General features: G+C 43.2%; 2 protein-coding genes across 3 annotated transcripts; both read left to right on the top strand.

Moving 5' to 3' along the window:
* The first annotated feature begins 274 nt into the window (after positions 1-274).
* On the top strand, positions 275-13,667 carry LOC139820944 (uncharacterized). Its single transcript, XM_071791566.1, has 6 exons — positions 275-509; positions 996-2,141; positions 2,350-7,220; positions 7,523-7,617; positions 8,376-8,665; positions 13,444-13,667. The coding sequence occupies exons 2-6, from the start codon at positions 1,312-1,314 to the stop codon at positions 13,469-13,471; spliced, it is 6,114 nt and encodes a 2,037-aa protein (XP_071647667.1). The 5' UTR covers positions 275-509; positions 996-1,311; the 3' UTR covers positions 13,472-13,667.
* On the top strand, positions 12,575-15,515 carry LOC139820992 (uncharacterized). 2 transcript variants are annotated; one of them, XM_071791653.1, is made up of 2 exons: positions 12,575-13,828; positions 14,842-15,515. In XM_071791653.1, the coding sequence occupies exons 1-2, from the start codon at positions 13,435-13,437 to the stop codon at positions 14,922-14,924; spliced, it is 477 nt and encodes a 158-aa protein (XP_071647754.1). In that variant the 5' UTR covers positions 12,575-13,434; the 3' UTR covers positions 14,925-15,515. The 2 variants fall into 2 exon arrangements, with proteins under 2 accessions (XP_071647754.1, XP_071647762.1); XM_071791661.1 differs by having other exon boundaries at positions 12,577-13,903.
* The last annotated feature ends 428 nt before the right edge of the window (positions 15,516-15,943 follow it).

The raw sequence follows: 15,943 nt of genomic DNA, 5'->3' as shown, positions 1-15,943 counted from the left end.
TCCCAATCCTGAAATCCACGATAGTTTCCGTCCCCGGGCTGCATAAAACTTACATGAGTATACTGTCGCGGTTGCATTATTAAATGGCCAATATTTCCAGCCGCGTAACGGGTGACCGATCGCAATCGAACCGTGTCGTTTCGTAGGATCGTCGGAAAGGCGGAGAGAGATTTGGCGACCGCGAGCACCCTGTTTACGTAGGCCGCATTATTATTCCATTCGCTTTTGGCCCGGTTCCATGGTTTAAGCCGCGTATAATTCTGCGGCGGAGTCACGTGGCCGTGCGTCAGGGCAAACTAATCAATGGACAAGCATCGACCACCGCGCCGACGAGGCTGGTGTCGGTGATTCAGTTGTGCCACGGAGATGCACTCGCTCGGTGGTGGCCAACCCTCCCGTTTCGTTCCCTCCTGCAGCAGGTACATCCGGTTACGGAAACGTGCGAAAGACCAGCGATATATCCGCGATTTACGATATCGCTCCAATTTATGTTTCTCGCACTTTGGCAGGTAGACGGAATTAATTACGAGCACCCGTTGACTCGCGCGATGAACGTTGCACCTCGATACGCACATATACACGCATATTGTAACTCACTGTAATCGTTTCTGCAAGAAGAAATATATACGTTACAATTGATTGTAATATTTTTCTCTCGCAATTATTGTATCCCCGCACCCAGCTAGCTTGAATATATATGAAATACATCTTCAGCGCGAAAGCAAATAAATACGTTTTGCTGTACAGAACGTAGCTAGATCGTAGAGCTCCGGATTTGGATCAAGTAAGAAAATCAATTCCGAATAAAGAAAAAAGAGAAAAGTATATATTCGGAAAAATTCTGTTAATAAACTGTCGAAGTTAATCGTCTGTCGTAGAGGAAGTATGGCTTGAAACTTAAGGGATATAGCACAAATGCACTAGAAAGTTATTTTTTTACACATAGAAAATTGCATCTAGAAAATTGAAATTAATTCTTAAATCTTTCTGCATAGTGTCCCAGAAAATTAAGATTTTAGAAAAGGAGAAACAAGATCTTCCGCCTTGACGAATACTTTTTCAACTATTAGAAGATTATAAGACCTGTCGCATTTCCTTAAAATTCACGCAGGCAAATCCTAATTTTTAATCCTATAATTTTTCGATTTTTAATATCTAGAACGCAACGAATTATTCTGGAAGAGTTTTTTGAAAAAGAAGAGGCTGATATTCCGCGATGCGTCGATGCGATACGTCGCGGTGAAAGGAATGCCGATGACGAAACTCCACCTATAGATGAAGAATAATCGAAAACAATAGTAAAGTGGCACGATGCTAAGCCCGACCCCGCCGATCGATCGTCCCAGCCTGCGTCCTGGCACAGGATACCTCATCGCGCCGCGGGTGCCCCACGGTCTTGCGACCGTGGTCGAAAGTCTCACAAGGGAGGTCCTGCGTCATCGTCCCGAGGACATATACGTCTTTGCGGCCCGCCACTTCGAGAAGCTGCTGAAGCTGCGGGAGGAGTACCATGCCGAGGAGTACAGCGATCGCGAATTCAACCATGAATTCAGTCGCGATTTTAATCTGTGGCCCAGGAAGGAGACCCAGCGAAGACCTTCCAACGGCGGTTGGTCCTTGGAGAAGGAGATCGAGATCTTCGAGAGGCGTGAACAGGTGCTCGTCGACGTGGAGGAGAGTCAGGAGGACGTTTCCACCGGCAGAGAAAATCGAAAAGCGTCGAAGCAGACGTGCTCGCGAGATCCTGCGACTGCGAAGAAAACCTCGAAGAAATCAAAGGACAACGGGACAACGTCGGACGTTCGCACGACGAGGATCATCTCGCAGATGACCGCTCTTCACGGTCCCGGCAAAAATATTCAGACTAAAGATATTAAGCAGGAACTCAGAAAGAACAAGCTGAGCGGGGAGAAGTCGAAGGCGGCCGATAGTGTGGAGAAAGGGATTCGAGGAGATAGGCGATCTAAAACGAGGGTTTCCAAGAAGGACAAAAATCCTGAAGAGGAGGTCGAACGTGCTACAACGACGAGCTCGAGTAGAACGTCCGCAAGGAGACCGCTGAAGAAGGTGCGCCGAATCGAGACCGAGTCCGAGACCGAAACGGAACAAGAAGTCGCGGCCAAGACCGGACTTGAAGATGGGTATAATAATTTATTTCACTGTAATACCTCTTTTCTAATTATTTAATATGATAATTATATTAATGTAATTATAATTATAATATTAAATAATTATTATATATACATATAATCTAATTATTTAATATTATAATAATAATTTTGATAAATATTTTAGCAAATTTAATATACGCAAAAGGATCTGTCTGAATTTTCTTCTTTTAATTATCAGACATGCGAGATCGATCGTTAAAAATGACGGTGCAAGCCGTGAAACGATTGCTCGAACCGGAAGCAAGGAGAGAAGACCGGACGCGCGACTCTCCGAACATTCCTCCGAGAGGAAAGTATCGTCGAGAGCACTTAGCATGGATCGAATCAGGGCGTATGTGTTGCGCAAATTCGCGAGCACCGCGAGTCTGGAGGTCCTACGATCGCCTACGTACGTGGAACAGGTGCAGGAGGTGATCGATCGCGCGGCGCCGATCATCAAAGAGAAGTTAGAGGAGATCGGACAACCGCGGGGAAAGCGTTCGAGATCGGTCGACCTCGCCTGGAACGGGGAATCGTTTCATCGGCACGTTCGAGAAGAGAGGAGACATGGCGCTGAAGAAGAAAGCAGAAGAGAAAAGAGTGGTAACGGGCTGGAACGGAGAGCCAATATCGTGAGGAAAGAGGAGGTGGAAGATTCTTTCGGAAGGGACGAGACGATTCTGAACGCGGAGAGAGAGGAGAAGAAACTCAGGAGGCGCAGCGCAGGATCGGGCAAAAGATCGAGAAGACGCGAGAGCACGGGCGACTTCGGCGTCGTCGATCAGGTCGACGACAACTCGAAGCATGGTAATAAATTGGAGCACGAGTCTGGCGCGACGCGCGACACCTTGGAAGCGAGACTGACCGCCACGCAGAGCATCCTGGAAGATATCTCGAAGTCGACATCCGAGTTGGGCGGTGCTCGCAGGAGCGATACTGCCGGGAGCGATCCGTCGGAATCGGAGATCTCCGGAGATCACGCGAACGGCGTTTCCCTGCCGGTCGTGAGGCCGCGGTCATCCAGGAATTCCAGAAGCGCCAGCAAGAACGGTTCGGTCGACAATCTGACGCTGCCGCCCATCTCACCGGAAGCTCCCAAATCGACGAAGAAGAGGAACGAGCTGTCCTTGCCGGTCCTGCCGACGGCGTCCAACAACGGCAACCATTCCGCCAGGAAACCGCAGGAGCAGGATATCTCGAAGGACGCGGAGGAGGCCTCGACGATGCACGACATTACGAGTGATATGGAAGACATAGCGGTCCTTCCTGTAAACGAAGATGCGATCGTAGATGCGAAGCAGGATTCTGGCAATGTTCGCCAGGACTTAACGTCGGACGTAAGGTTTATCAATGGCGAAGAACGTATGAGAGATGAAGACGCTTTGGTGAAACTCGACGAGAAACGCGGAAGTCTTGAGGAGTTTGAGGAATTGGAGGAACTGGAAGAAGGGAGAAGATCGGAGGAAGTCTTCAGGGATAGTTTAAACGTTACACCGGAAGTGGCGAACGTGGTGCCGCTAAGGCCAGATTCGTTGGAACCTGATGAAGACGAAGTCAAACTTCAAGATGATAATGCGGATCCCGCACGAGAGAACGCGTTCGATAGGCTGAAGGATAAATTGATCGAAATCGAGATGGCGGAACGGAGTATTGAGAAAGCGTTGGCTTGCCAACAGGTCGTGACGTGTGACATCGGCGAAATGACGAGCCAAGTGGAAAAGTCGGTGACTGACGGGAAGATAAATGAAGCGAGAGAGCCGACTAATGAGGCGGAAGAGGCCGTGAGTGAGATACGAAAGTCGACGGACGCGGAAAAAATACCGATAAATAAAGACGATGGGAAAAGGAAAAAGAACAACGACGATGAAAAAAGAACGGATGATATAGAAAAGATAAAAGATGTAACAGAAACATCAAATAAAACGGAAGATTTAAATATAGAAGAAAGATTAACAAATAAAAAAGAAAAAATTAAGAGTGAAATAAAGGAGTCGACTAATAAAACGGAAAATTCAAGAAATAAAGTAGAAACATTAGCGAATGGAATTAAAAAATCGGCGACCGGAAATGAAGAAGAGAACTTAAAGAATAAAGCAAAAGTGTTAAAGAACGGAGTAGAAAAGACGACTGACCAAACGGAAATAACGACAAAAGCAACAGAAAATGAGATAAAAGCGCAAGATGGGAGATCAATGGATAAAACTGAAAAATCGATGAACGAAAAATTGTCAAATGGCAATCAAATAGTAGAAGAATTAGCGGTTAAAGTTCATGTAAAAAATGTGCAATCTATAAATCCAAGATCGCATAGCAAAGATTCTCAGATTACTGAAGTAGTTGAAACAGACGGTGATAATACAACGACGTCAAAAAAAGGAGCTGAAAATGCAGATGCGAATGGATTTTCTAAGGGTACAACTTCCGGAAATACTACGGTCAAAAGCAAATGTCCCACAACGAATCTTCCGAGCGAGAACGGTAGAACGAAAGCGCGGAAGAAACGCGAGAGTGACAAGTTACCAGTGACGATGCCGCTCTCTTTAGAGGTCCCGTACTCTTATGTTCTCAGCGAAGGTTCTCCCTGCGAGATCCCCGATTCCGTGACGACTGTGATCATCCCGGACAGACCGTGCCCTTCTCCCGTTACCCTGGAGGACGAGGATTATCAGTTGGAACCAACGAGTCGAAAAGAGGAGTCACTTACACGCTTCGATATGGCTAAAGAGATTTCCAAGGACGAAAAACGGGAAGAGGATCAGCATGGATCCGTCATGGAGGTTTTCGGAGAATATATTCGACCGGAACCCGCCGTTCTGCCTGTCGATACCGATTTTATGCGTGGCGTGAAAAAACCAAGCCAGGACATAATGATTGCTCATCAGGACTTGGACAAGATCAGAGAAGAGGCTGAAGAAGAGGAAGAGAAAGAAGATGGCGAACGAAAAGAGATAGAGAGCCATCAAGAAAGGAAGAATGATAAAGAGACGGTAAAAGAGGAAGAAATAAAGAAGGTTGCGATGCTGGAAGACATCGTGGAGCACGAGGAAACTGAAGAAACTGATGCAAGGACAATTGGATCCAAGGATGCTGAGGAGATTTCTTCTCCTGGCGTTCTCGAGTATGAGTCTTTGTCTGACACTAAAGATTTAACGGTTGATACTGGTGTGACAAACGAAGGAAGAGCAGAAGTCACGGTAGAATTAAGCGCGCCGGAGAATTCGTCGGAAGAGAGCGGAAGTACGCAGGGCACCCACACGACCACGTCGAGCGACGTGAAGGAGAGTACTGCGGAGAGCAATCGATCGATCGAGAGCCCGAGTCCAGGCAGACCGGTAGTGCCGGAACTAAACCTAGATTCGCTCCAGGATAATACGGTGTCGTCTTTTAAGATAACGGAAAACGGAACGCAGAAGGAGGACAACGGCAGTCCTAGGGAGAGCGACGCCACGACGTCTTTGATCGAGCCGTTGACTTCGGACGAGAGGTTGGTGAATCGGCTGGCCTCGGCCGATCACGAAGAAGAAATTGTCGCTGAAGAGTTGACAGAGAGTGGTTTGCAATCAGAGATTCCGGAGGCTGATCAATTGTATCGCGCGGAACACGCGGAGTATGAGTGGCTGGGGAAAGATCCGTTGTCTACGGAAATCAACTTGGAGGATGAAGCGCGATCTCAGAAGGACAGTATTGGTTTGAGAGCTTCATCGGAAGACGCTGCACAAATCGGCTCGCTTTTGCGGGAGAAAGGAGAGGCAGAAGAATTAGGAAGCGAGGAAGAAATCGCGAGAGAATTGATAGATTTGTTGGACAAAGATGTGCAATTTCGCACTGAAAAATTAGATTTGAAAAAAGGTAGCGGAAAATCTGAAAAGAGTAATTTAGATGTGGACGACGAATCTAATCAGCTATTGTCAGAATCTATGCATTCGATGTCAGTTGAGCGAGAAAAGAAGGATCACGAAGATTCTTTAGATAAAATAGATAATGTAATGAGAACTGAAGCGAGTAGCGAATTATCAGGTAACGTGGTGGATACCAACCAAGATAATAACGATAAGAAAAGTCCGATGATGAACAAAGAAACTGAAAAAATTAAACCGAAAGTGGCGGAGGAAGCATGTACAGAGAATTCACAAGTTGCACCTTTAGCACAATTTGAACAAGAATTGTTAGAAGAAAATAATAGACTCGACACGGCGGATGAAAAAATTACAGTTCAAAGTAAACCTGATATTATAAATGCGGATCGTACCGATATTCAGGAGAAACTTGAAGAGAAGCAAGCGAGTGTTGAAGAGCTTCCAGAAAGGCAAAGCAGTAAAATTGAAGACCCGAATAGAAAGCGGGAAAAAGTTGAACAAGAAGAGTTGCAAAGTCAGGAGAAATACGAGCAAGAAAAATTAGAAGTACACGAGGAATGCGAGCAAAAGAAACTAGAAACGCACGAGGAATGCAAGCAAGAAAAATTGCACGTTCAAGAAGAAATCGAGCAGGAAAAACTGCACGTTCAAGAAAAAATCGAGCAAGAAAAACTGCACGTTCAAGAAGAAATCGAGCAAAAAAAATTAAAAATTGAAAGTAAAAGTGATGAAGAAAATGTAAAGGAAAAAATGGAGGAAGAAATCGTAGGTGTGACAGCAGTGCCTCTAGAAGTAACAGAGTCCAGGAAAGACTCGCTGAACGAGTCGATGAAACACGACAACGGACACGAGGAGACTGAACCAAATACGCGTGATGAATCCATTATTGACGAACGGACAGGAAAAGATGCAGAAAATGAGAAGAAAGAGAAAACTAAAGATCTTTCAGGGAAGATAGAGAGATTAAAGAGTGTTCACGGGCCAATTACAAGCGCAATATCGGAGCAATCGGTGGAAGGCCGTTCTCGTTTCGGATATTGGACCACAGAGACGAAATCGTCGACCGTGGAAACGGTAATCGAAGCTTCCGATTCCAATACGAGTACAGACGAGAGGATGGAGATTGTTGCCGATGTGCCAGAAATCGTCGCGGACGAATCGCTTATACGGAAGAAAGACGATTTCCACTCTGCGGTCGTAAAAATTCAAGCTTGTGAGTAAAGCGCAGCGTTTTGATAAAATTACGTCAATTCTTGAATTATGTCGCGTTAGCAGTATAGATAACTCTCTATCAACTTTCTTATCTCTTTTACGGCACTTAAATATAATAATAAACTCATACTACATTTAATATAATAAAATCAGAAAGCAACAAGAAAGTTCAATTAAGAGGTCGCGGATATAAATAACATCGTAATGTCATTAATTTCATCGAGATTAGAAAGTAGAGTAATATTATTTTTAGAGATTTATGACGTAATTTGATAGATAAGTAATAAAGATAATTTTTTGAAGGTATCCGGGGATTTTTAACGCGTCGCCGCGAGCGAAGAAGTTTGAGATCAGAATTGGTTTCGAATAATGTTCCATCGACGCAGAAGACAGTTACGGTAAATATAATTATAATAATCTTGATCAATTTTAATAAATTAGCCTTGATTGTTCAAAAAATAATTATTGATATTATCAAGGATAAAATAATAATAATTCAAATTCAAATTTAAAAATAATAAAATATAGCGGTTATATAGCTATATAGAAGATTAACGTGTTGCATAAAAACATTAATATAAATTGTGTGATATAAGTATATAAAATCTAATAAAATCTCTTATGCCATTATCGCATTCTAAATGGAATACGATAATTTTGCACATGGCCATTCTAGAGGGCCTCTAGGCCATTCAATGCATTGAAACCGATCTCGGAATTGAGTCCGTCGGTTTTCCTCTGTTTTACTGAACCGAACAGCTGGACGCAATATTTCGCACGCCACGCCCGTCGGAAGTTTATTACGTAAAGGAGGAAGCGGCGGGTCACTGCTAAACGTCAGCGCTTTCGTGATTGCAACAGGCGGTTTGGCAGTAACCGGCTTGGCAGATAGACCCGAGTTTTCGTCCCTTAAAATAATTGTTTCTTAAATCAGAATTGACGTCCACGGTCTTGCGAACGTTGTTTCTATTATGTCTTCTTAAAAACTTTATGTCTCAAAATAAAATTTACTTATGCTAATTATTTATCATTCTCCTTTAATAAGCAAAAGTGTTTTTTTTAAATAGTGATTAAATAACTGATTAATTGATTAACATGCTTTTCCTTTTTTCAATATAAATCATAATATAATTGAATTTTAATTATTAATCTTTAGAGCGGTCGTCTAGCGGTACCGCAAGATACTTTGAGTCTACGAGAAGCCAGACGTCTTCGACGAGAGGAAGCTTTGCGGAATACGACACTTTCGTTGGAGAATGCCTTCGCGACGGGTCGGCTTCAACATACCGGCGAGTTTCACGATTCTGTGCCGTTGTTTCCTTTCGATCTGACGAATAGTAAGATTAATTCAGTCATCTCGAATGATTCTTCGGACGAAGAGATTGACATAGAAGAAGCTAATCCACCTGATACTACGAAATCTAGCGCCAACGGGGGTGATCCTGCGTAAGTAATAACTCGTATGAAGAATGCCGTCTATTATGCTTCAAATATTATTCGTTGTCTGGCATCTTAAATTAAAATCATATTTGCGTAAACATCTTTCGCCACTTCTCACAGTCGCGACAGCGAACACGGGACGAGTTTCCACAAAGGCAACGCCTTCGTCGATCCCACTTTTCCGATCGTAATGCACTTGCTGACGGACGCATCCCGCAATTGCCACTTCTCAGTCAGCCAAAACTCCCATTCTGATTTTAATGCAAGTGTCGGAGGAGCGAAGCCCATGGACTTCCTGCAGATGCTGGGCTATCCGAGAGACGACGAGAATCAATATCTGAACTTCATAACCAGCGTCGAGGATTTGGGCTCCAATATGGATTCCTTGCCTCTGGACGATGACACGGTGAAGAGTACGAAGAAGAGTACCGACGAAGCTCGTCCTTCGACGACCTCTGGCGAGGGCAGTCTCAGGGAGCCCTTGGCCCTTCCAGGCGATTCACAGGGCGTCGTGATCGAGGAACTAACCAGCTTAGACGACCCCGTCCCGTCGGACTCGGCGAAATCGTCGACCGCGCCGAAGACCTCGCTGGATACAAATAGCTCGATGCCGTCCGAAGAATGTGCCCTCGAAGACGCGAAGAATGATTTAGGGATGTCGCCGAGGGCCACGAGTGCAACGGGCGACCGGGAACAAGGAGCTGAAGGACAAGAATCCGCTCGCAACTCCGAGAGCGTCGGAGTGAGCGATTTGCGTAGCGAGGATGATGCGAATAAAAAGTCTAACGAGATATCTCGCGAACGCATGGAAGAAGAGAAGGACGATAAGACGTGAATCATACATTCGTAGAGACGCGTGGGCTGATACGAAGCAGGGCAGGAGTCGCTAATTGTATTGATCGATCAATTGGCTTCTCCGATTAGAATTTCATTGCACAGGATATTTTTATAAGAGGCACACTTGTGTTTTATATTACTCTTGTAGGATCTGGAGTGCCTGATTTTTGACTCGTTTATATAGATACAGGTAGACGGTACGAGAAGGGTATCTCTCAGGAATACTATTAGTAGACACGAGATCATGACACACATAGCGTTTAGTTATTAATTTAAATACGAAGAAAATGCAACGCGAGTTCTAGATTCGCAATTTTGTTACACAAGTGAACGGTCTTTCCCCGCTTTTTAAATAGATTGAAAATATATTATATAATATATCTTTGTATATGCAAAAAGCAACAATAAATTGCATATATAAGATAACTCAATTCGCTTTTACTTTAGAATATTTATCACATAAAAATATTGAAATCAATTAGTAAACAGTATATAAATATATAGCTGTAAAGTTGCGAATTAAGCATATTCTCGGTGATAAGATATTCCCGACGTTTCTGTTGCACAATTACGGCTCATGAATTAACTGCACGACTTGCAAAAATCTTGAATTGAGATGAAAATCTCTCGCTTTACGTATTTTCTAACATTTTGCATCTTTGCCATCCAATCGTAGTTCCGAGAAAATCGCGCGAAAATGGAAGCGCGATACTGAGAAATTTTCGTCACAGTGAAGTTTTTGTATTCCTCGAACGTAGTTGGTCGCTAATTGCGTCCGTAATGATCAAAACGCTTCGGAATTGGACCGACAATGTTTTGCATTTGGATCACGCGGAATGCAAGCGGCTCGGATACGGACCTTGGTACATATTTTTAGTGCCTGCCGCGATCTAGAGAGAGAGAGAGAGAGAGAGAGAGAGAGAGAAACGGATGGCGATCAGTATCGTGGCCGTCGCGACCGTCCAGTGAGCGGGGATCCAAGGTAAGGGCACGACGTCGCGGTGACGTCACCGGGCGTCGCGACGACGACGCCGTCGTCGTTGTCGTCGTTGCCGCCACTCGCGCGCAGGCATCATCGCGATCTATCGCGGCAGCCGTTTTCTTCCTTTCTATCCCTCGTGGTGACCATCGTCGACCAAATACATTGTACATCATTCAAAATCGATCACCGATAGTCGTGAGCGATCCGCTGCCGCAGCTTTGTCACATACGTCTGATATTTTTAAGAGGTAAGCGAAGTCAGCGAACGCGCGAGTGCAGCTGCGGGCCATGCAGATAAATAACTTCATTCCGAGAAAAATGTCGAGAAGATATCTGGATCGTATAACATCTTTTTTCTTATTCATATTTAAGGATCTCTGTACGTGTTCTAGAATAAACAACTCGATCTTTCGTCGATTTTCACAACCACGAAAGCGTCCTTAATAAAAATCGAAAATGACGAAATTGATTCTCTTTTCTAGAGAGCGCCTTCAATTTATTAATAGCGAATATGTACGTCACTTTAATGTCTATACTATATTAGAATTTGCAAACGTTTCTCCTGGCTATTAATATTACATCGAGTGAGAAAAGAGTGATCTTTACTCCATACTTTTGGAAAAATTGCAGTTTCAGAACTTGCAAATATCATTTTTGTCTGAAAATTTTATGTTGACTAACGACATTCAATCCCTCGACTTCAACTGTAACGATAAGTAACATCATGCACATATCCATTTCTCTAACTTGGAGAACGTGTAAGATTACCGTGCAATTTTAAATCGTGAAATCTCAACATTACAATATAATTTAAACTAATCTAACGAGTAATAATAATATTAATTAACAAACGACTACAAATACCGACGATACAATTTACGAGAACATTTTGTTGAACGCGAGATACGTGATGGAGAACCCGCGTAACAAAACGCGTCGCGGGTACGCGCGGAGATCTATGAACGCGGGATCGTTATCGATGTAACCGAGCCGGTCGATTGGACGACGGCGGGCGTATCGTTCGAGCGAGTATATTTTCGTGATGACGAGCATCGGTGAAGAGTTATGCGCGAATACGCGCCCGAGATCAAACGGCGGACGCAAACAAATTGGAATGTTCTTGGCCGCACGCGCGCACGCACGCGGACTTTCGTCGACACTCTCGCGTGCATCAATCATCAATCAGCGTATATTGGCCTCAGGACGACGAATTTACTGTGACGCGCATATCGAGACCGCGCTCACGAGACCGAAATTAATGCTGTGTCCCGGGCGATGTATTACGAACACTTTGCGAGCTCCCCAATACAGCGCGTTCTCCCCATGACACGACGCGATCAATCAAGCCGCAAGTGGAAGAATGAATGTCTGAACGGTGCTCAAACAAGTGTATCATATCAAGTTCCCTAAATTAAATCGTTTACATTATATTTCTCAATGAACGAGCGTGTCGCAGAAAAACAAGAGTATAAGAATGAAAATTGTGCCTTAAAAGTGAAGAAGTATCCAGGTATTTGATGCTTAAAAATTGCAAATGCACGTAACGTGGAGGCTTTTCAAAAAATCCCGCATTTTTTTATCTCACTATCAAATTGAAAATATAATATACATATAAGATATTAATATATAAAATAATACACACAAAAGGTAAGGTAGAATTTTTCAAAATGGGATAAATACCTATTAGAAAAAAAAAAAAAAAAAAAAAATTTTTATGCACGGTTTAATGGCAGGTCGAATTGCTCTCCAGCCGCACATTTTTCTGGTTCAGTTTTCTCGTAAGGAGAATAAAATCCAGTACACTCGCGTTTTTAGCTTTATTTAAAAGCGAAGGCCGTCCCGTCAGCTATCGGACGATCGGCACTCACCCTCTGCCAACTTTGTACGAAATTAACCATCCTCGGATGCGTGAAACAAGACGTGAAGGCGATCGACGGCACGGAGAACCGAACGCGGGCCTCTCTCGCACGCGGGTTTATCATCAGCAGAACGCATGCGTGATAGATCTATCCTTCGTTCGAGGCGGATAAACCACGCTCGTCGAGTCGACGCGCGCCTCTTTGTCGCGCATCCATTCGCGCCGTCAGTTTCCCATTCCGCTTCTGGCCAGGAGGACGCGCGATAAGGAAATCGGACGCGGCGATCGGAAGTGAGCGAGAAAGTGTTCTGCGAAGAGGAACGATCGTTCGCGTCTTCGTATATCATCCCCCGTGAGATAAGATTCCCGCTATCCGGGGAATCGGGAAGATCGTCAGGCTCCGTCTACTCTCTCGGATCGATATAGATCGAATACTTATAGATCATCGTAGATCCAGAATCCATTGGAGTCCGTTTTCACAATTATTTCCTGCGATTCGCACCGCGGATGTTCGATCACGATCGACACTGCGAAATAATCGGGAGAATTGTGGGTTTTCTTTCTGAAGAGAATCTTTACAAAAGAAAAAGCCTCTTTCTCTTTCTCTCTGGTATCGATATTTATAGATGATCGAAGGTATCCTGAGGTGGTTGTGCGTCCCATTTCCGTTGGCGAGAGCATAAATAATCGAGGGATTATATTACCCCAGCCACAAGATCACCTCGCTTCCGCCTTGAAATAAATTTTTAAAAATAATTCAGGAATCTTCATCTCTCTCTCTTTATTCGGCTTTCCTTGGAATGCGATTCCGATAAATCGCCAGAAGAAACTCTCGAATAGGTCCGTTCTCTCGGGAACGATCTTTACAAATAATCAAGAATAACTTGAAATTGTTTTCGCTTTTGGGATCGAGCTTTGTAAATAAGCTGAGGGTACGCGAACCTCTCTCCGGAAACGCTCTTTGTAAAGAATTTCGGGAGAAAACGCCGAGTTTCTGCGGAATCGGCCTTCGCTTGTGAAACAACTTGGAGGACTCGGATCGGACGGGCTTTAACAACCGAGACACGGAGCTTCGCGTGACCGACTCAGAATTCCGTTCATGTCGCAGACCCCGAAGGAGGACGCCGACGCGATGAAGGCCAACACGGCGGCGACGAAGATCCAGGCCAATTTCCGCGGGTACCGTGTGCGCAAGCAGCTGAAGGAATCCACGCAGCGTCGTCGTCCGCAGCAGCAGCAGCAGCAGAATCATCAGCTGCAGCTGCAGGACCAGCAGCGGAATCAGCAGAAGCAGGAGCATACGAAGCCGAAGGACCATTTGCTGAAGAGACAGAGCACTCGGGAGGCGCTCGAGGAGAAGTCGGCGACGAAGATCCAGGCGGGCATTCGCGGCTTCCTGGTGCGGAAGAGGCAGCAGGTCGTTCAGGCCGCGGCGACGAGGATTCAGGCCGGCTTCCGTGGCTTCAAGACGCGAAAATTGCTGAAGCAGAACGGTCAGTAGGCTGTTCCTGCCCGGGTACCTTCCCTGACGTGAGAGAGGCGACGTGGGACGTTGACGTGCGCAAGAGGTTCTCCTCGTTTATGTCCCGTGATTGCGCTGACGTAAATTAAAGGCTGTTACCGATGTGACCGTGCGCTTGAGTTCCGGGGCTTGAGTAATGGAAGACGTGATAATTATTTCGATCCACATTCCCAATTCGCGTTTCTCTCATGCTCTCTAACATAATTATACTTGGCCATTAAACACGCAAATTTCTCTTCTTGCGAATCTGAAATATGATCTTCTCTAACTTGTATAATGCTGTTGGTAGAATTACGAAAATTAATCGTTTTTAAATATATATTAACAAATTTTTACAAAAATTTTTTAATTTAACTTAGAAGACACATGTTGTGCTTAAAGATAGATATATTATATAATATATCCTATATATTTTTATATAATACATATATATGTGGATGTGTATTGTACAGTAACAGAATAAATTGAATAAAATAAAAAATTATTTTTCCCAAATTTAAGAAAATTTTCTTAGCAAAAACGGGCAAAACATATTTTTTTATCTTTACTTGATTTAATGATTTAGCTTAATCTTGCTTCTGAGTGCTTTGAAATAGTCACAGAATACTCATATGCCTTAATATAGGCATTATCTAATATCTTCTTTTATTCCGTCGTTGAGTGTACGACAATATAGAGAGAATTTTTCATGAAATATAATAGCATTATTTTCCTCTGTCTTTGAAACGTAATAGCTCGCAATGATCGCGACGATTGCGTGCAAATATTAATCGGCACTCATTAACTGCAGAAGGAAAATGTAAACAGCTGCAACATGTGTCCGCGACACATCTCGTTGCTTATAAGCGGTTTAAATATAACGTCGAGCTCGCGCCCCGAAGCCCTTGACCCTTAAATTCATCTTAGTACCGAGTTCTTTGGCACACGTCTCTTTCGGCCTTCTTCATATACTTGTTCTCATACCGTGTATCGTTTGTTTTTCAGCATTTTGCGGATTCCCTTGTGACTCGGACGAAACCCTGCGATTGGATCGGAGGCGCGGAAGGAAACGACGATTTCGATTTTAAATTAATTACATTGTTTCGCGATGTATGACACGTGTACGCTTTTTGGGATACTCCGTGTATCTTTGGACTGTAACTTCGTTAATCCCGTCGAGAGCCATTTCGGGAATTAATCGATGACAATTAGTGGAACGTTATTTTAGCAGAACGACAATTTATCATTGTTTTTATTTCGATTTTTTTCCATAATGGCTTTTGTACGACAACGATGGCAATAAATGATAATGAAGAAAGAAGTAATGAGATCGAAGAAGAAAAACGGTTGAGATATATACATATAATATATACATATAATAGAAGTTAGTTAAATAATTATATAAATCTCTTGATATACTTTCTTGTTATTTCATATCAATTTTTTATGTATTTAATATAATTAAAGCGTCGATTATATAAATTCGAATATCGCAAATTAATATCAAAGATACTTCTGTATCGTAATTTCGTATATCCGTGCAATTCTGTTGATAAATAATATTTGTGTAATGACTAGCGCATAAAAGATGTACATATAATATATACATTTTGTCGTTATACTTGTACGATTCCGTTTCAATTTTGTGAATAATAAATTTTTAATCTTTATAACAATGACTTTTAATGGTGGTATTTAATATAATGATGTAATTAAAGAAGTCCTACATTGGAAACTACTTTTTTGTAAGTACATTTCTTATTATTCAGTGTATTTTTATATGTCATTTTTGAACTGCTTGCAAATGAGATTTACTGTATGCACGCGTGTGTAAATCTGATGCGTTATCCGACGAGTAAAGCAGTTCACCAGTATTTCTGGATGGCAGCACTTGATTACAGGAAAGACATATGTCTTCAATATAGGTATAAGATGCTTTAATACCTTTGATTTTAATTAATTAATTAAATCATGTTTGTAATTTGACATCAAGTTTTCCTTAAAAAAAAAAGAAATTTCAAAGATGTTGATAAATATCAATGAAAAGTATATATTTAAAATAAAAGAAGAGGCGATACCGAATCTAGAAGATGCGGAAGAACGCTTT

Source organism: Temnothorax longispinosus, chromosome 1, assembly GCF_030848805.1.
Source record: "Temnothorax longispinosus isolate EJ_2023e chromosome 1, Tlon_JGU_v1, whole genome shotgun sequence".
Classification (NCBI taxonomy): domain Eukaryota; kingdom Metazoa; phylum Arthropoda; class Insecta; order Hymenoptera; family Formicidae; genus Temnothorax; species Temnothorax longispinosus.
The sequence above is the reverse complement of the archived record's forward strand: the minus strand, read 5'-3'. Positions and strand labels throughout refer to the sequence as shown.